Below are 20,689 nucleotides of genomic sequence, written 5' to 3' on the forward strand. Positions count from 1 at the left end.
CATTGTGCTAGGGGCAAGAGGATCACACATTTATACAGTAAAGGCCATGCTCTAGGGCCTCAGCTAGCAGAGGGCAGAAACAATGAAAAAGAGAAAAACCAGGGACCGGCAGTTAGCGTAAACGCTATGTCGCTGGACTCCCATGTAGTCGACCACGGTTCGAGCCCTGGACCTGGTGGCTTAAATTCATGCTGGGCGCACGTGTGTGTGTGTGCGTGCCCAAGATCCCTAGAGGAGAAGGGATTGCGGTGTGGCCACCCCCCTCCCCCCGGGGGTGATTTTTCACTTTCTGTCTCTCTTGTCTCTCTGGCAAGCACACATGCCCTATAGCGAAAAAAAAAACAAACAAGAGAGAGAAAAACCATAGTGACTCTACAGCGTGATGACTTAAAATCACAAGTATGTGAGAGTGCTTTGAGGGCCAACGTGAGGACAGGCAAACTTTGCTAATTCAACTAGACCCATAGAAGCTGATATTACAGTTCAACACCTAGACCTTTTAGGTTAAACTTCTGAATTGTCAGTCATTAGCATTTTTTTTTTTAAATATGAAGATTTCAAACTGATACCAAAGTGACAAAGTGTAGCGCATACCCGGGACCCACCAGCCAGCTTCAAGAGTCATCACCTCATAGCCAGTCCTCTTCCATCTGCATGCCCACACCTACTGACCTTGGATTATTTTGAAACTAACTTCACCATCATATTATTTTAATATTTACTGACTGTAAATGTTTCATTATGTACATGGATCTTCAGAAGGCTCACGGAAAATGAGTACTATGAAAAAAAAGTGAAAAAAAAAAAAAAGAAAAAAAGCATGCATAGATTTTGAAAGTTTTTGCCCAAAAATAATTTTGTGCTTTAATTGTATTTTCTACCCACTTTTTTTTTTTTTTAAGAGGTTTTCACTATAGGGCTTGTGCACTCGCCAGACAGACAGAGAGAGACATAGAGACAGAAAGCGAGAAATCATCCCCCAGCGGGGATGGTCACGCCGCAATCCCTTCTCCTTCATTCTCCTCTCGGGATCTTGGGCACGCACGCACACGCACCCGGCGTGAGTTTTAAGCCACCGGGTCCTGGATGTGAACCGCGGTCGACTACGTGGGAGTCCAGCGACATAGCCATTATGCTAACTGCTGGTTCCCTCTGCCCACTTTTTGAAGTACCTTGTATTTCTAAAAGATTAGAATTCTTTTTTTTTTTTTTTTTTTTTCTTAATTGCTACTGCACTGTTAGAGTCACTTTATTAAAATCTCTTCTTTTTTCTTTTTTAAATCCTGGCCTCTACGTATGCAGAGGTTGTCGGTGTCATGGCCACAGGCTGTGGGTGGTATGAGACAAGCCCAAATCTAGGCCCCTATGGCACATAGTTTAATGAAGAGCCAAAGACTTTCCAGACTGTTATTCTTCGAGAGGTGCAAGTATATTTATATACCAAAAAAGATTTCTGTTTTATGTCTCATGCCCTGACTTTTGTTTTTGGAAATGAGTTCATGCTTTTTGAGAAATAACTGTCCTTTGAACTATGTTCTTCCCTTTTGCACCTGGAAAGTGGATACATAGATTTCAATGCTACCAGTTTAACGTTTAGATAATTTCTAAAACTACCTGTTAAAGCAGTTTCAAAATACCTGTCGTACTCTCTTAGAGAAGAAAGGCCCCACCTGATGACGTCTCCCATATCAGAACGGGAGGAAACGTGGGCACTTACTACCTACCTACGTTTATCAAGTTAAATCACAGGGGGCTTTTTACAAAATGTTCAGAAAATAAACGCTTCTTTCTCTCTTTTCCTTCGCTAGGCCTAAACCTCACTACTGTGGAATGATTTTTCTTACTCTTTCATGAGCAAGCATGTTATTGAATAAAAAGTCAAATTCCTATGAAAAATGCAGAGTGTTTATGTTTTTGTTATGATAGTGGAAATACCAGATTGTGGCAGAAGATGTCAAGTAGTTAAGGCGAAAAATTCAAAGTAATATTTGATGTTGTAAAAATTGTATAGGTTTCTTTTCTCTTTCCTTCACATTTTTGAAGAACCTACCTTGTAAACATAGTGATAAAATGCCAGGAATATTAGGATTTTAAGGAAATAATAGAGCCTATTATTTAAACTACAATATAAAAGGCAATTATATTGATGAAGAGCTACACGGGCTTTGTGTGTGTGAATAAACTTGGCCTGTGTTCAGCGTCTATTTGTTCTTCTGGCATAAACACATATTGTGTGTGATTCCAGTTTAATGGGGACCCGTTTGTATGCCAAGCAGCTGCATTTTAGGACCTATTGCGTGATTTCATAGCTCTCTGAAAATTGGTTCTATTCAGAACAAGAGATAGAAGAGGAGAAGGGGGAGAGCGGGGAGGGGGGGGAGAGCTTCAACACACAATCATTTCTTTTCAATTGGAGCCAGAAAGGTTGATGACAACATGACCATTGTGTTATAATGATAAGACCACTAAGGCATCTGTACCTCTCATCAAGGCTTTCACACAACAGCAGATACAATTTAATTCACTGCTCTGTCAGCAGTGCTGATACCATTATGCCGTCTGTCTCCACAGTTATAATCACTGTCCTCTGAGAAATGCAGTTGAAATGATCTTGAGCAGTCAAAGAAACTCTCAATTAAGGCTGCCACTTCCAATGTGTCAGATTGTGTCTTATGCACTTGGTACAATTTTCACTTCCAATCCTGTTTATTTACAATGTCTACCAGTAATTACGCTTAACGTGTCATTTAGTGAGGGGGGCCCCTGCCAAGCCGATTGTTGGGTGCTGCCGTACCATGGAGTGGGAGTTTCTCCAAGTCAATGCCATCAGCAGCTTTTAGGCCCTGATGGGATGCAGTAGTAATGTTGATAATGCAAGTATCGTGCTCATCAAGTCATAATTAGATGCCACTCAAATGTGCCACTTGTAATAACAGTGTTGATTCATGTTTTTCTCGGTGACTGCAACTACTAATTAGTTAAGTGGTTTTTGGTTGGCCTGCATTTGCTGCGGATTATTATTACCCCTGAAAAAAATGTCAAGGTTAGAGATGTTTCTGGCCATTTAGTGCTGCTTTATGAATTTGAATATTAACATAATAAGAACTTTGGACAGACTTAGGAAGTAATACATTTTTGTATTTAATTTGGAGAGAAATTTTTTTCCCCCTGAGTTTAATCATAATTGCAGGTTAATTAAGCTTAAATGAAGCAAAAGTAATCTCTCTTTGTGTTACATGAGCCCAGTGCTTTTTTGCCTAACTTTATTGAGTTTCACATTTGGGTGTCCTTTAAAAGAAAAAAAAAAAAATCTTTTTTAAGCCAAAGAAATGTCAAGAAGTATACTTGTCTAAAGCCAGGTTTTGTTTTTTTAAAAAATTATTATTTATTTAATTTTTTATTTATTCATTCATTTATTTTAATTTGACCAGAGAGAGACACACACACAGAGAGAGAGAGAGAGTGAGAGAGAGAGGGAAAGGGAGAAAGAAGCCGCCAGGTCCGGGACCTGAACCATGGTCGGCCATGTGGGAGTGTCCAGTATCTTAGCCACAACGCCACCTGCTGGTCCCCTACAGCCAGGTTTGAGATCCTGAGAATTTTCTTTTAAGTAGAAATATAGGAGGAGGAATTGGCATTTTTTTTACTGAAGCTTCATAACGTAATTCACGTTCAGAATGACTTCGTGCCTTTACATCTCAATTTACATGAACCGACTACCAGAAAATCTAAACATGAGTCTTTTTCAAGAAAAACCAGTAAAATTTTGTCTTTCTCGTGATGCTCCTATTGGCCTGTGGTGTAAGAAGCAATTTATTAGCATCTGCTCGCATCATGATGTAGCACATAAATCTTGGCGCTCTACTTTCATATCCTGGACTTTACTAAGTACCAGTAACTACCTTGTTTCTAGTAAAAGGCCAGTGTTAAAATATGTAGCTAAACTGCCACATTGTTACTCCATCAATAGATCGGTTTCAGATTCATTTTTCCTTTATTTCTTACAGCTAGCTTTCCTTATGAGATCCATACGTTATATCCTGCTAAGAAAAGTAAATGATGTTGATACGGCTCTTTATTTATAAAATCCTTTTTAAAAACGAGCAGATACATCTATGGATAGATATATATGTATAGCTGAATAAGAAAATGGACACTTAAAATCACCTAAATAGCTTTCTTCTTAAAATGCAAATCCTAACAGTGACCTTTCTTCTTCCCTGTATTCTTTTTTCTTTCTGCATTCAAATATGAGATAAGATTTAATCATGACAGCTTTTTAAAAACTTTTTTCAGTGATAGCTAAAGGTCTCGCTCGCCAAAGAATTGAAGTATTCTTAATCATGGGACAATGTGTGGGCTTCTGGAATAGCTGACTAATCTTTGAATGCTGAGACTTTTTTTTTTCCCTCCTCATTCCTAGTTTCTCACATGGTTATAGAGGAAGTTAATTTTATGCAGAACCATCTTGAAATAGAGAAGACTTGTCGAGAGAGTGCCGAAGCTTTGGCAACAAAGGTGAGACTGTTCAAATGAAAGAGTTCTACCTGAGCTCTTGCGTTTCGACTTGCTTTTCTAAACAGGGGCTTTTATTGTGTTTCTGCTTCTCTAATCAGTTATCTGCTCTGCAAGTTTTCTAAGGTCTCAGAATCCCAGAATACAGTTACTTAAATATCTGTCACACTGCAGAGGTTAATCTGATTGTAAGAGGAGCATCTGCATGTGTGGATTTCAGCCCTGTGCCTTTTGCCTGTGCTAAATGGTGCCACGGTGGTGTGCTGAACTGGACTTTAGAACTGTCTTCGCGGTTGGTTAAAATGCTAACCAAGTTTACAACTCACCTGGTGTGACATAAAAGGGCAATGAATGTTTTCGTGTTTGAATCAGAAGAAAAAGTCAGCCGCGAGCCTTCCACGGCAGGTGATTACTTGTTGAAAGCAAAGCAAGGGCATGCGAAAGGTGACCGCCGATGTTCCGCTGATTGCTTCTAGCTGATGAATTTACCAAGTGTGTAATTTTCTATATTCTAGCTCATCAAAAGTACATTATTATTAAAGAATGTTTTTATCTCTGTCTTATGTATTTTGGGCTGGGTAAAATGCATCTGAACCACTTCATCAGAAAATGGATTACAGCAATTTTCAACCAAATTTCATTAGAAATGCTGGTTGTATTTCTTTTCCCTCCTGGGAAAAGATGGCCCTCCCCATCACCCACCAACAAAGTATTTCTTTGGCTGTAACTGAAATCCTACCACCAATAAATGAATAAGTAAATACATAAGCAAGTTTATTTAATTGGTGTGCATTAGCAGTGTACTTGCTAGAGGTATTTGCTTAATTGTTTGTATAACAAGCCTACATTAGAATTCGTAAGATCATCAGTTCGAACCTAACTAAGATTGTGCATTTTATATATGTAACTTCTGTCTTGTTATTTATCTGAAGAACACAGCATTACAGAAGATTGCTTTGGAAACAAGGGTCACATGGGTACTCACATCAGTGTCTCTCTGCTGCCTGTTCACTAAAGTTTACTCCAGAAAATGGAATGGATTCTTTTCTCATTTCCTTTAGTTCTTTTGAAACAGTTAAAAAATGTGTTTGGAGCATAGTAGCTGCTCTGAATCTTCTGGTGTCTAAGGACAACTCTGTTTTCTCCTGTTATTAACAAGTGTCCCTGTTGCAATGGTATATCCAGAGTGAGGACCCCGATGGGCTCTCGGGATTAGTAGGCTTGATGGAAAGCAGAGGTTTGGGGAGCACGTATACAGGTTATTCCTGAGTATGGGACTTCGGGCAACTTAGTTCTGTTCTCTGTACTACAGTGTCACACTGTAAGCCACAAGATGGGCTAGAGTTAGGATTGCAGTGAGAGCGGGGTAGGTTTTTGTTCATGGTACACTTTAATCATTTGTCCATATGTGGCCACTTTTTCATTGTTTTGTCCTCTCACTTTTTATTGAACAGGTGACTTTGGGCAAGGGCATTCACCTCTCTGGGCTACAGTTATTTTGTCCGAAATGTCAGGGGTGGGCAGAGTTGGCTTAAGAACACCCCAGACCCACTGGCTGCAGGGTTGTGGCCAAGGCATGTGTGTGTTGGAAAACTGCAGGTGGTGGTTGTATTCATCCCTGATCACCCAGCACTGTGTAAACGAACCTGCAAGGTCATTTTTACAACTTAGTCTTAGCCATAGACCCTTTAACTGACACTGTCGCCTATTCTTGAAGAAGCCTTTTGAAAAAGGACATGTAGAGCATTTTGTTTGTTTGTTTTAGGGTACGATATGAACTCATGGAACCTGGAATAAACAAACAAACAAACAACAAACAAGAAACAGATTCAGTCAAACACTAGATTGGACGTGAGAGATGCTATAGTTTTGAATGCAAAATTGCAAAATATGGAAGCTTCATTATATGTGTGATGCATCAGTATTCATTGCACATTTTGACTTAGGTATCAGTTGTCATTTTTGCAAATAGACTCTATTTTTTGAATAGCAAAATGTAAGTCACTTCTTTAGCACAATAAATCTTTGCCATCAAATTAATGATAGTTAGAATGTTTAATACTTACGGGCAGTTTGACCTCATAATTTTCTTAAAAACAAGTGTGAATACTTTGTTAACATGTGTAGGGTAAATCAGTATAGACCACTTATTTGATTAGTATGAGTCAAGGTGATTTGACTTGTTTACTTTATATCTTGAAAAAATCATTCAGTGTTTCTATTGGGCACAATATACAAACTCAGTTAAAATTTGAATATAATTGTAGGTTCTGTTTCTGCAGAATTATTATAGATTTTTGGGGGGGGGCATTTCTTAGAAGGGTTGCAGACAAATAGCATGCAGTCAGTGTATTTTATTTATTTATTTATGGACAGGGTTTCACTGTGTCGTGATATTCCTGCCTCAGCCTCCCAAATAAGTGGGACTACGGGCATGGGCCATCACACCTGGCTTTTAGGGTGGGCTGGGAATAGAACCCAGGCTTCTTTTGTGACCTCAGTCTCCATGTTTTAACATTAACCATTTGCCACGAGGCTGGGGCCATTATTAACTTAGAATTTGATGAATCAGCATAATGACATTGCTTAGTCAAAATCTATGAATTCAGAATTCTCGTCATTGTCCACGTAATAGGTACATAAGACCTCATATGAGCATATGGGCCCTATAGCAAAAATCTATAGACATTTTATTCAAAAGATAACTTTTTCCTTTCAAAATATGAATATGGTATTTCAGAGAAGACTTATGAAATTTTGTTGGCTTTTTTCCTTGAGCCAGCGACTTTCTTAAATATTAGGTTGTCTGGAAAGTCATGTTGTATTTTTCTGGTTTTGTTTATTTTTTCATGCAAAAATGTGTCATGATTTTCTCAACAGGCCAATAGGGTAGTTGTACTGTAGACAGTAGTAGCTGGTGGGTTTTGGTGCCTGACTTGATGGAGGTATTAGCTCTTTTTTTAAAAACATTTTTGAGACCAGCAGGTGGCGTGGTGGTTAAGGCACTGGACACTCCCACATGGCTGACCATGGTTTGATCCCAGACCTGGTGGCTTACTTTCTTACCTTCTCTCTCTCTCTGGTTCTCTCTGGTCATATTATATAAAAACTAAAGGAATGAATACATAAAATTAAATAAAATAATTCTTTAAGAAAAAAAAAACAAAAACAAAACATTTTTGCCAGAAGGTGCGCTTGTGGAGGCGGGGTGGAGGGAGAAAATGAGAAAGTGCTCCCCGTCGGGAATGGTCATGCTGCAAGCCCTTCTCCATCTCTTCCTCCTTTGGGAATTTGGACACACACACACACACACACATTGTGTTTTTCAAGCAGCTGGATCTGAGTTCCTATTGCACTATTTGCCATGAGGGATCTAGCCACCAAAACCACCACCATAGGCAGGCGGGTTTGAGTTCCTTTGAGGGCAGACTTATTAACTACCAAGCTATCCGGTTATTGTGATGGTGGACTGGGAAGTATTGGGTTGTTGGAGAAATTGAGTACTTTTCTATGCAGAACGGTCATGACTTTTCTGACAACCCAATAATCTATGAGGCACCAGATAGTGAAAATTAGTTTTTTTAAAGAGTATCATGAAGGAAGAGGGAAATGCACAGCTGAATACCTTGATTGAAAAAAAAACTAGCTAATAAAGATTTCTACAGGATAATTAGACACACCAACTATACCCCTTTTGTTACTATTAAAAGTTAATAACACTCAATTTTACTGTACATCAGTTACACTGTAACACCATTAAGATTGAGTGTTATAGTAACTCCGTCTTCATATTGTAGGATAGACACTATTTATCCCTCGCTTGCTAATGAGAACACTGAGATAGTACAAGAATAAGTTCTAGAAGCAGAGAAAGAATTCGTTGGCAAAAAGAATTTGTTGGACTGTATATCAAAGCATTGCATGACCTAATGATTCTTGGCATTGATATACATTAGAATCACCTGGGAGGTTCTAGAAACATGCAGGGCCTCTCTGCCAGAGATTTTGGTAAGTTTAAGACCTAACTGATGGAGGTTTTTTTTTTTTTTTTTCTTTTGAAGTTTTTGCTTTAGGGTGTGCCGCCCACCACAGAGAGACAGAGAGAGGGCAAGTGAGAAATTACCCCACTCTGAAAGGGTGACAGCCACACTGCAGTCCCTTCTCCTGCATTCTCTTTTTGGGATTTTGAGCATGCATGCAGATGAACCTCGTGTTCCAGAGCATGCCACTTGGGGTACGTTTATGTTCCGTATTGTTTGGGTGAGAATCTTATCTTTTAGATTGAAGTGGGCTGAACTTTCTCTGTGTGAAACCCTGTGGGACCCTAATTATAATCACAAACGGAGAACCAAATCTGGACAAATACAGTATTAACTACCTTAAATATTATTCTGGTATAGGGCTCACAGTGAAGAAGAGCAGTCAGCTTTCCAGTGAATTACATTATTTTTTTTTTCAAGTGTCATTTATTGAATTGAGACTTGTCTTGGCCAATGGTTCTTGTAAAGGAAATATGATTTTACTTTTTAAGAAGTGATTTTGTTTAACTTTATTTATTTCAATTTGGCCAGAGAAGGACAGAGAGAGAGAGAGAGAGAGAGAAAGTGAGAAAGCAGGCTGCCAGGTCTGAGACTCGAACGGTGGTCAACCATGTGGGAATCCAGTGCCCTTAACCACCATGCCACCTGCCAACCCCAGAAATATGTTTTTATTTCAGTGGCTTACATTTTATGCTGGGGAACATGATCTCAATACTTTGGTGTACTCAAATAAGAAAAGACATTTTAGTTTTCAGGTTTGGGAAGAGAAAATATAAACAAAACCATATTTTCTTCTGTGGACATTGGGCAGTCTAGTCTTTATGCTAACTTTTTTTGGTATATAAGCACAGTAGCTAAAGAAGATGAGGATAGTTGAGTGAGTAAAGCTCAAACTCAACTCATTTCTGTATCAAGGAATAACAAATAGACTGACTAATTAGATGATCTTTTTTTCTGCTATGAGATAGAACTCTTTTCAGAGCTAATAGAAACAGGCCTTGAACCTCCTTCTGTTCTAAATTATTAGGACTCTCTATGGATAGCAGAAACACATCTTGAACTAACTTAAGCAAGAAAAGAAAAAAAAAAAAAGGAGAGTTTGTTGGAAAGAAATATTGGAGAATCCCATAGAATTTGTAAGCCAGGAGGGACCAGCAGTTAGCATAATGGCTATGTCGCTGGACTCCCATGTAGTCGACCATGGTTCGAGTCCCAGACCCAGCGGCTTAAACTCACGCCGGGCGCATGTGCGTGCGTGCCCAAGATCCCTAGAGGAGAATGGAGGAGAAGGGATTACGGTATGTCCATTCCCCCTGGGGGTGGTTTCTCGCTTTCTATCTCTGTCTCTATCTTTCTGGTGAGCACACGTGCCCTGTAGCAAAGACCTCTGAAAAAAACCAATTTGTAAGCCAGGAACAGTTCAGGAAAGCATGGAGCCCTGTAGGAAAGACTTTATTACTTTTTCTGCTTTCCTCTGTACACCAGCCTCATATTTGGGTTTGCTATGAACTACCTTCATTTATTTCTCTAATCAGTCGTGGAAGGCAGTCATCACCAGTTCCCATATGTCCAGGCACATGGAAAGACGTGCAGCTGTCGATTTCAGCCTCCACATTCCTAGAGCAGCCATCTGACTGCCAGCCTTTGGGTCATGAGCATTCTTCCTGGCCTAAACGGCGGTGGCCAGAGGGATGGCATATGCTTTGGGGGAGCATGGCTTGTCCCGTAGAAATGCCATGGAGCATTGAAGGGTGACAGTGTCCATAGGAGAGGGGATGTTGAACAAATAGACCCTTAAAAGGTGTTCGAATGGGCCCGCAGGTGGTGTGTTGATTAAGGTGCTGGACTTCCACATGGCCGACTACAGTTCAGGTCCTGAATCGGGCAGCTTGACTTGCTTTCACACTTTCCCTCTCTTTCTCTGTCTCTTTCTGGTGGATGCATTTGCCCTATAGCAAATTTAGTAGTAATATAATAATAATAATTAAATCTTTAAAAAGTAAAAATAAACAAAAGGCGTTCATAGCAGAGCATCAAACAAAAAATTTTTGCTTGAAATAAAGTACCTTAAGACTGTTAATGAGTATAAATTGAAATTTGATTTTATCTGTACTGGTGTTTTATCTTAATTCCTTAAGTTTCTTATCAGCTTTAACCAGCATTTTCACCTGCCTCTGGCTGCAATCCAGGCATAGTAGCTCGCTTCAAGTAATACATTTAAAATGAAAAAGTGTGAATAATTTAATTATTTAACGAACCTGCTCATTGTTATATCCTGCCGTGAGTGCAAAACAAAAAAACACTTAATTTGTCTATTGTTTAAAAATCCAAGACACTCACTTGACTGCTGTTAAAATAACCGTTTTTATATGTTGTCTTAGCTAAATAAAGAAAATAAAACATTGAAGAGAATCAGCATGTTATACATGGCCAAGCTGGGACCAGATGTAATAACTGAAGAGATCAATATTGATGACGAAGATACGGCAGACGCAGAGAGCGTGGCTGAGACCTGTGTCTCTGTGCAGTGTCAGAAGCAAATGAAAGGTGGGTTGCATGACTTCATTATTAATCATATTGGACTCTTGTTAGGACAGTGCTTTTCTTTTCTTTTCTCTTTCTTTTTTTTTTTGGAGAGGTTTTTGCAATAGGGCACGTGCACTTGCCAGACAGACAGAGACAGAGAGACAAGAAAGTGAGAAATCACCCCCTAGGGGGGTTGGTCACGCCGCAATCCCTTCTCCTCCATTCTCCTCTAGGGATCTTGGGCACACACGCACACGTGCCTGGCGTGAGTTTTAAGCCACCGGGTCCGGGACGCGAACCGTGGTTGACTACATGGGAATCCAGCGACATAACCATTATGCTAACTGCTGGTTATGGACAGTGCTTTTCAATCTTGCTTGCACATCAGAATCATTTAGCAATTAAAAACAATACTGAGGGGTTGGCAGGTGGTGTGGTAGTTAAGGGTGCTGGACTCCCACATGGCTGACCATGGTTTGAGTCCTGGACCTGGTGACTTGCTTTTTTTCCCCTTTTCCCCACTCTGTCCCTCTCTGGTCAAATTAAAATAAATAAATAAAGTTTAAAAATAAAAAAGATGCTGATGCCTGTATCTTCCTTTCCCCCAAATTTGAATTTGGCAAAGGGTGATGCCTGGCTGGGAATTCTGACAGAATGTAATATTTGTGCTTAGTAAATTTTACTTATTTGAGATTAGGCACTTCTGGAAGCATTGGCTTGGTAGAAACAGCCAATTCAACTATAATCTAAATAATATGAACTGTGTATCAAGATATTTTTGGTAAAATGAAAGAAAGGGGACCAGCAGTTAGTGTAATGGCTATGTCGCTGGACTCCCATGTAGTTGACTGTGGTTCAAGTCCTGGACCCGGTGGCTTAAACTCAGGCCGGGCATGTTTATGTGCATGCCAAGATTCCGAGAGGAGAATGGAAGAGAAGGGATTGCAGCGTGGCCATCCCCCCTGGGGGATGATTTCTCGTTTTCTGTCTCTGTCTTTCTGGCGAGTGCACGCACCCTATAGCAAAACAAAACAAAACAAAACAAAACAAAACAAAACAAAGAAACCTCTCCCCACCCCCCCAAAAAAACCAGAAGTAAAATGAAAGAAAGAATGGATGAAAATACATTTAGCCAACACCTTCACTTTGCTTGCTTCTCTGATGGAAATTTGAGGGACGATTCCTTCCCAAATCATTTTGTCTTTGCCCTTTAGGAACTTCCTATTTGATTTGGGCAATAAGCCATAAGCAGTTCTCAGGATTACAGTCATTACAGTCGTGTTGTTCAGCAAGTAGAACCATAAAGCAAGGTCATATCAGGACCAGCAGGTGGCATGGTGGTAAAAGTGCCGGACGCTTCCACATGGCCAACCACAGTTCAAGTTCCGGACCTAGTGACTTGCTTTCTCACTTTTTCTCTCTCTGTGTGTATCTCTCTGCTCAAATTTAAAAAAGGAAGAAAAAAAAAAAAGGCCTCAATAAAATAAAAATTAAATAATAATTCTTAAAAAGCAAGGTCATAAGTTATACATCTATTCCATATACATTTATATTATTCACATGCATATGTACACATTATTTATGTTAAAGATGTAGGAAAATGAGTTTGGGCCCATAACTATTGGAAATTGTCAGAAGCAATGCACATTGGTTTGGTAGGTAAAATGTCAGTTGGAAGTCTGAAGAAGAAAGGATGTTACGGACACCATCTTTACCCTCCTCTTCAATCCCTTAACCTAAGACAAAGTGTACTTTATTTTGGTAGGGAAGAAGTTTAAAGGATTTCCTTCTGTTCATTATTCTCCTTCTATTAAGTCTTGAACAATATGGTGTCATGGATTCCTTTTGGATTAACCAGCCAATGGAGAAAGTTTGATTTAATTTATAAATAACCACATATCAGGTGTTTTGTTGCCCTTGGAGAGGGGTGAGAAGTTAAAAACTAAGGAGCAGAACAGTAGGCCTGGGTATAGACTTAAGTGGTCTCTGCTAATCCATGGGTATTTTTAAACATTTGAGGGGTAGACATAATTTTAATGTACCACCAGATGTGTTTGCACTTATACTTGCTAATATTTTCATTCTAGGAACACATTTTTCATTAAATATCAATAATAAAAAATATGAAATAAATTAAGAAACAAAACACCCACAACTCTGGAGAGAAAATTACTAGAATTAACCCTTCTTTCAAATAGTTATATTTTGAGTCATTTCAAGAATTGTTTAAAGGCTATAAATTGGCAGTATGTCAGGATTTTTTTTCTTCAAATGAAAATCTCCAAATTATTAACTGCCCTATTGTTTGTTTGTATTATATTGTGGCAAGAGTCCATGGTCATTATGAAATAAAAAAGAAATTAGTACAGTGCCTTAATTTGCTTTGTTGAAAGCATAAAAATTTTCACTTCCAAACTGCCAGATAGTTTTCTAGAATGTGAGTTTCATCGAATGCAAAGAAAACATGATCTGATACACTTCACATAGTGAGATTGTCTGATACAGCATCATTAATGACCTGATTGTGTGGGGGCCACACTCTGAGATTCCCATTGTCCTCTGGTTCTTCTTCTCTTTCCTTTTTAATTGTTAACTAACCTTGACCATAAGCTGTGCATAGATTGGCACTTTCCATTCATTTGACTGGATTGATTTCTTCTTTTAAAAAGGTTTATTTCTATTTTTGTCTTTAAAAATGCAGAACTTCGAGATCAAATTGTATCTGTTCAGGAGGAAAAGAAGATTTTAGCCATTGAGCTGGAGAATCTTAAGAGCAAACTTGTGGAAGTAATTGAAGAAGTATGTATCCTCACCCTGAAATGCAAGACCTTTAGTGTTTCCAAGTTTTTCTGGGACCCGCTAGGTTACACGCTTGCTATCGGAAGCTCATTTCTGACATGAGGACCATGTGCAAATTGTAAACTTCTCTTCTCCTATTTAGTTTAAACATGCAAAAGGGTACGAAAATGCCTCTCTCTGCGAGAAAATAAGATCAAGAACAATCATGCCTACTACCAGCTTAATAAATAAAATGTGGTAATAGCGTTGATGTGTCCCCTGTTGTCCCCCCTTTTTTCTTTGTGAGACAAATTTGTAAGAGTGGTAGCCTCTATACCAGGTCATATACTCTATGACTGCTGGTGAGGAGGGAAGAAAGTATCCTTCCCAGTGGCTGGCTGGCTTCGTTGGCAGAGACTGGCCCCCTGTACCTTCAGTGCAGACATATGTGATAGATAGTAAGTGGGCTCAAAGGGGCATTTGGAGAATTTCTATTCTTTTTGGAGAATCTCTCCTTGTTTCATTTTGAACTGTTATTTGCATGAGGCTTCGAGGATCTTCCTTTACATTGTCGGTGGTTCTCAGATTCAGTAGACCACAGCTTCCCACCACGTGCCACGGCACCTTGACAACCATCCCATGGCTTGCAGATATGCCTGGGCATTGATCCTTCAGGGAGGAGCCTCATCTGCTGGCCTCCGTTCCCATGCACATTGCCATTTCTTCAAGGCCGTGATGTAAAAGAGGCAGGGAAGCAGCGCCCACCGGCCTCCCAGCCTTGGCAGCTACTTACTGCAGCAACGCCTTGTGATGAATGAGGAAAAAGACGATTAGACAGTGTGTATCAGTTATTGATGTAAACCCAAACCCAAAGTCTTGTAGACTGCAAGACTCCAGTACACAGACTGTCTGGAGGTGCTCCTGGGCTCAGCTACTTGCGGACTGTTGTTACCTCAGTGTGCATTGTGAGTGTGTAATTACGGAGGTGACATGCAACACCTCCCGACGTGTTCTGCTCCTCAGTCGTGGTTATATATTGATCGTTTTCTCTCCCACCCACTGAGGGCTGTTGTTACAGACCATTCAGAAATTCTTTTTCTGCTTTTTTTTAAGAGGTTTTGGTCTTAGGGCACATGTGCTCACCGAAGAGAGAGACAGAGACAGAAGAGAGGGAAAGTGAGAAATTACCTCCACGGGGGTGGTCATATCACAATCCCTTCTCCTCCATTCTCCTTTTGGGATCTTGGGCACGCACACACGCTTGGTGTGATCTTGAAGCTGTCAGGTCCAGGAATCTGACCAGAGTCGGCCACGTGGGAGTCCAGTGATGTAACCACACCATCTGCTGGCCCCCACACATTCGTCTTACTATGATTATTTCAGACTTTTGAAAGGTTTAAACAACAAAATAGTGAATGAACATTCAAAAACCTTCTAGCTTACTAGATAGAGCACTAGTGTAGTGATGCAGACCCTGGTGTACCTCTTCCACTGTCACTGTCCTCACTCCTGGCCCGTTTCCACAAACAACCATTATTCTGAAGACGGTATTTATTATTCCAGTACTATATTCCATGTTTGCTGTAATCGATAGCATTTTAAGTGTTTTAAAACTATATAGACAAACCTGCTTTTAAAATTCAATATATTTGAGATTTATCTACCTGGATAAGGGTAGCTTTATGTTCTTTTTTTTTTTAAATTGCTCTATGGTATTCCGTTCATAGATGTCAAGAATTATTTCATACATTAAAGTTCTAGGGAAACTATTTCCATATGGATTGGATCTAAGTCAGAATTCATCAAATACAAAAACAGAGTATCGACTCGCTGACTAAATGATTTGTGTCTTCCGTGTGCTCTGTAGTTTGATTGTACGTTAAAGATAGGAATCATTTCCACTGCACGGCTAGAATATCGTCATGTTGGGGCCCGTGCCAGTTGGAATATTTAATAAGCTCTGTATCAAGTGTGCATCTGAACTTCAATAGCTACCTACAGCGTGTTAAAGAAGAGCTTTAATAAACGCTTCAGTGTAGCGAAGCCAATTTCTGCTTTAAATTGCAACTTGAAAGTTGAACGGTAGTTTGAGTATCACACATTGCCATATGTCTTGTTGTACAATTTTAGATGTTTTCTCAAAATTTCATATTTTAGGTAAATAAAGTTAAACAAGAAAAGGAGGTTTTAAATTCAGAAGTTCTTGAACAGAGAAAAGTCTTAGAAAAATGCAATAGAGGTATGTCTTTCCAGTCTTTTTCCTTAAATACGTATGCCATTTGTTTTGTTTAAATATATAATTTACACTCGTGCCTACAGATCCTTATACTTTGTTGTTGGTGTGTGTGTACGCACGTGTGTGTGTGCGTGTGCATGTGTGCGTTTTTAGGTGAGGACTCACTGTGTTGCAGACCTGCTGTGTCAGCCTCCCTAGTAGCCGGAACTCAGGCATGAGCCCAGATTGCCAGCTCTTTGAGCAGGGGTCTTGCTGTGGGCCTACGCTCACTTGCCATGACGTACTGTCCTCCTGCCTCAGCCTCTGGGGTGGCTGGAACCACAGTGTATGCCCCCGTGCCTGGTTTTTAGAGTGAGCTGGGAATCAAACCCAGGCCTGCCGTGTGGCCTCATCCTGCAGAGCAGCAGTGTCCAGCGGGTGCAGCTGCGGCTGGGACTGAAGTTCCTTGTAGCCAAACCCTTCTCCTGTGTTGTGTCCCTGGCTCTGAGTTCTCTCGTTCCTGTTACTGTATCACCCAACCTAGAGTCGGGGTCATTTTAAAGTGATTTTGCTCGAGAAACTCAGAATCCATTCTTATTTTTATTTATTTATTTATTTTTAAGAATTATTTGTTTAGGGACCAGCAGATGGCATGGTAGTTATGTTGCTAGACTCCCACATGGTCAACTGTGGTTTGAGTCCCAGACCTGGCAGCTTTTAAAACTCATGCTGTGCACGTGTGTGTGTGTGTGTGTGTGTGTGTGTGTGTGTGTGTGTGTGTCCAAGATCCTGAGAGGAGAATGGAGGAGAAGGGATTATGATGTGGCCATCCCCCCTGGGGGGGTGATTTCTTGCTTTCTGGCTCTTTGCCTCTGTCTCTCTGGTATGTGCATACCATAGCAAAAATCTCTCAAAAAATGATTTGTTTGATTTTATTTTTTATTATTATTCTTTCCTAATTTGCTGCAGGCATGTGCGCTCACCAGAAAGAGATGGGGGTGGGAGGGGAGGGAATGAGAAAGCAAGCCACCATGTTTAGGACTCAAACCACAGTTGGCCATGTGGGAGTCCAGTGCCCTAACCCCCACACCATCTGCTAGCCCCAGGACCCATTCATTTTGAAATTGAAACCTAAATACTATTTGATCCTTACAGTTCCTGGGACAGTCGCCATTTTGGGTGTGTCCTCAGAATGAATATGTTTGAAAAGTTGTTTTGTAGCTCTCAAATTTGACTAGGATACCTCATCAATACATGCAGGGATAAACTTTCAGATATGATATACTTTCAGATTGAGAGGAGGTGGACAAGTGGAGCAACAGGAAAGTGAGAGTACAGAGTGGTAGACAGAGTACGTTCTTGTTCTAAGATAGTACACGTTTTCTCCCTGTGTGCCTAGCAGCTGGCTCTGAGCTGCCTAGCAGCCAATGCAATAAGGGATTCACAATCATTTAACTGAATTACTTAAAAATGAGTCTAATGGTCAGGAGAAGCAGGCTTGATCTCATGGTGTGAAGGAAATGTCTCCAACAACCTAGGAAACTTTATAATTTGGTCAATAGTGACTTTGCATCCATCCTTGTTGTAAGACACAATATCATGTCCTATGGGAACAGTTTCTCTCTCTCTCTCTCTCTCTTTCTTTCTTTCTTTTCCCCAGATTTTTGCTATAGGGTGTATGTAAAAGAGACAGAAAGAAAGAAATCATTCACTAGGGATGGCTACACTGCAGTCCCTTCTCCTACATTTTCCTCTCAGGATTTTGGGCATACACACACATGTGCCTGGCATGAGTTTCAAACCACTGAGTCTGGGATTTGAACCTCATTGGCCATGTAGAAGTCCAGCAACATAATCATTATGTCATCTCCTGGTCTCACGTGGATGAGTTCTTATGTCTCCTAGATTAGGACGAGGAAGTGATACCAAACATACAGATCTGCACAGGCGTTCTAAGGGAGACGATGCTTGTTTTTGATGTTAGAGGGGACATGCACTCACCAGGAAGAGAGAGCAGACACTCCCCATGGGCAGTGGCTTTGCTGCAGTCCTTTCTCTAGATCTCCCTCCTCTCAGGATGTTGGTTATGCACACACATGTGCCCATATTTCCTAATCTACCAGGTCCAAGAATTGAACCACATGGTCAGCTGTGTGTGATCCAGCTGCCATGGAACCTGCTTGGTAGGAAATACTTTTTGTTCTCCTTTTTTCTCTTAGCCACTCTGTTTTCTAATTCAGAGCTACAACATGGACAGGAAAGCTTTCAGCCATGTTTTCTACGTTGTTACTGATGGTAGCTATCAAGCTATCAATCTCTGCCTCATTCAGTAACTGGGATGTTTTTTTTAATAATTAAGGCATTGTAGTTAAGTGTAGAGAAGTCCCTAGATTGTAACATTTCTTTAGGTCTTTCTGTACTTTTAAATTTTATTTATTTATTTATTTTTGCTATAGGATGTATGCACTCATTGGTAAGAGGCAGAGACAGAGACAGAAAAAATGACAAATCAGCCCCAGGGGCATGGTCATGGCTTACCACCGTCTCCTCCATTCTCCTCTTGATTGGGATTTTGTGCATGCACAAAATTATACCACATACGTGGTCCGATTTTCAATCCACTGGGTCCAGGACGCGAACTGTGGAGTTGGCTAGGTTGTGTCCAGCCACCTTAACCTCAACGCCACCCGCTGACCCCAGGTCTTTCTGTATTTTTAAAGATCTGGGTGACGTAGAAGAGTTTTCCAGCACAGTGTGTTCTGCACAGGTTAATCACATGGATCTTGCCTTCAGAGAGCCCCCTATCTAGAAAGAGAGAGAATATATAAATAAATCCAGAACTAGGACCAATCTAATTTCCTTCAGAATCCAAGTCAAATGGACCAGGACCTGTGAAAATTCGCTTTTTATTATAGTGTTCTGAACCTAGAAAAGAGAGTCAATTATCTTGCCCAGGGCTCCAGCCAGTCATAGTCATCTTTGTTTTCTTCATGGAATTTCTTTTTTTTAAATAGGTTTGGAAATCATTTAGCTCTTCAGGACCTATAATTCACACCAGAAACCACTACTTATACTGCTTTCCTTGAGGAAGACCATTAGTCTTTCATCTGAGGAGGCAGTACATTTACGGAGTACAGAGTTTGAAATTCTATGTCATTACCCAGCAAACCAGTCCTTAGTCAGTTAGGATTGAAGTGCCCTGGCGGAACAGACTGTGAAAGCAGCCATTAGGAAGGCCTTTTTTAAAGATTTTATTGACATGACTCAGTCCGGGACGGAGGTGCCTCACCAGAAGCAGTTAGAGAGTGAGCTGTCTACCTTGTGTGGTGTCTCATCTCCAAAGGCGTCGCCCCTCTCTCTGTCCTGCCTATGTCATTATTTAGCAAGATAGGCCATTAAACCGCAGAACTAGCCAAGAATTCATGTTGCTTTTATTCAACAGGACCTTCCCTTGGGAGGTTTCTGTCTGCAGTAGTTCTTTAGGTATGAAGTTCTGACTCTTTGGGTCTGGATGGATTTAAGTTTGATTCTCTGTAAACATGAAGAACACTTAACACATTTTACTTTGTATTCAGGTAATATATTATTTTGAGGGAAAATTTTAGATTCATGTAGGAAATAAAAAAAAAAGGTCAACCTTTACAATCCAGATAAGTAATTGACATTTTATTTTGTTTTGTTTTTCTTAGGGGCCAGAGAGAAAAGTGGTGGTGGGGAATCACCCCCCAAGAGGGATGGTTACACCTCAGTCCCCTCTCCTCCGTTCTCCTCTCAGGATTTTTGGCACACACCTAAAGTGCCCACTGTGACTTCTAAGTTGCTATGTCCAGGACTCAAACCACAATGCTGGCCATGTGGGCTCCAGCTGCCTTAACCTTCATGCTACCTGCTGGCACACTATGGAAGTTTTATTTTGTTTATTTTAAATTTAATTATTATTATTTTTTAAAACTTTGCTATATGGTACACACACTCACCAAAGAGAGACAGAGACAGAAAGAGAGAGAGAAAGTCAGAAAGCAAGCTGACAGATCAGGGATTCAATTCTTGCTCCACCATGTGGGAGTCCAGCGCCTTAACCACAACACCCACCATTGAAATGTTATTGTATATTCTTCCAATCTAAAAAATAGCCTCAAGGCCAGCAGGTGGCATGGTGGTTAAGGCACTGGGCTCCCATGTGTCCGACCGTGATTCGAGTCCCAGACCTAGTGGCTTGAAACTCACACCAAACACATGTGCGTGCATTCTCAAAATCCCGAGAGGAGAATAGAGTAGAAGGAATGGTTGTTTGGCCATCTCCCTTGGAGGATGATTTCTCGCTTTCTCATTCTGTGTCTCTCTGGCAGGCGCACACACAATAACAAAAATCTCTCAAAAAAAAAATAGCCTCAGTGTGTGTGTTTGTGTGTGTGTGTTAAATATGTTTATAATGTATATGGAAGATAAGTAAAATACCAGTAAAAGAAATCTCCCCTTGGGACCAGCAGTTAGCGTACTGGCTATGTCACTGGACTCCCACGTAGTCGACCGTGGTTTGCGTCCCGGACCTGGTGGCTCAAAACTCACGCCGGGCGCATGTGCGTGTGTGCCCAAGATCCCGAGAGGAGAATGG

The 20,689-nt window shown here is 40.5% G+C and overlaps 1 protein-coding gene across 3 annotated transcripts in view; it reads left to right on the forward strand.

The window, feature by feature from the left end:
• SHTN1 (shootin 1) overlaps window positions 1-20,689 on the forward strand; it is a 122,976-nt gene that overhangs the window by 41,198 nt on the left and 61,089 nt on the right. For all 3 annotated transcript variants that reach the window (XM_006142206.3, XM_006142207.3, XM_006142208.3), the window contains 4 exons: window positions 4,424-4,518; window positions 10,937-11,102; window positions 13,783-13,880; window positions 16,017-16,098. In XM_006142206.3, the coding sequence (XP_006142268.1) occupies window positions 4,424-4,518; window positions 10,937-11,102; window positions 13,783-13,880; window positions 16,017-16,098 (441 nt within the window). The remainder of the gene's footprint in view (window positions 1-4,423; window positions 4,519-10,936; window positions 11,103-13,782; window positions 13,881-16,016; window positions 16,099-20,689) is intronic.

This window comes from Tupaia chinensis, unplaced genomic scaffold (genome assembly GCF_000334495.1).
Source record: "Tupaia chinensis unplaced genomic scaffold, TupChi_1.0 Scaffold000069_1, whole genome shotgun sequence".
Lineage (NCBI taxonomy): Eukaryota > Metazoa > Chordata > Mammalia > Scandentia > Tupaiidae > Tupaia > Tupaia belangeri.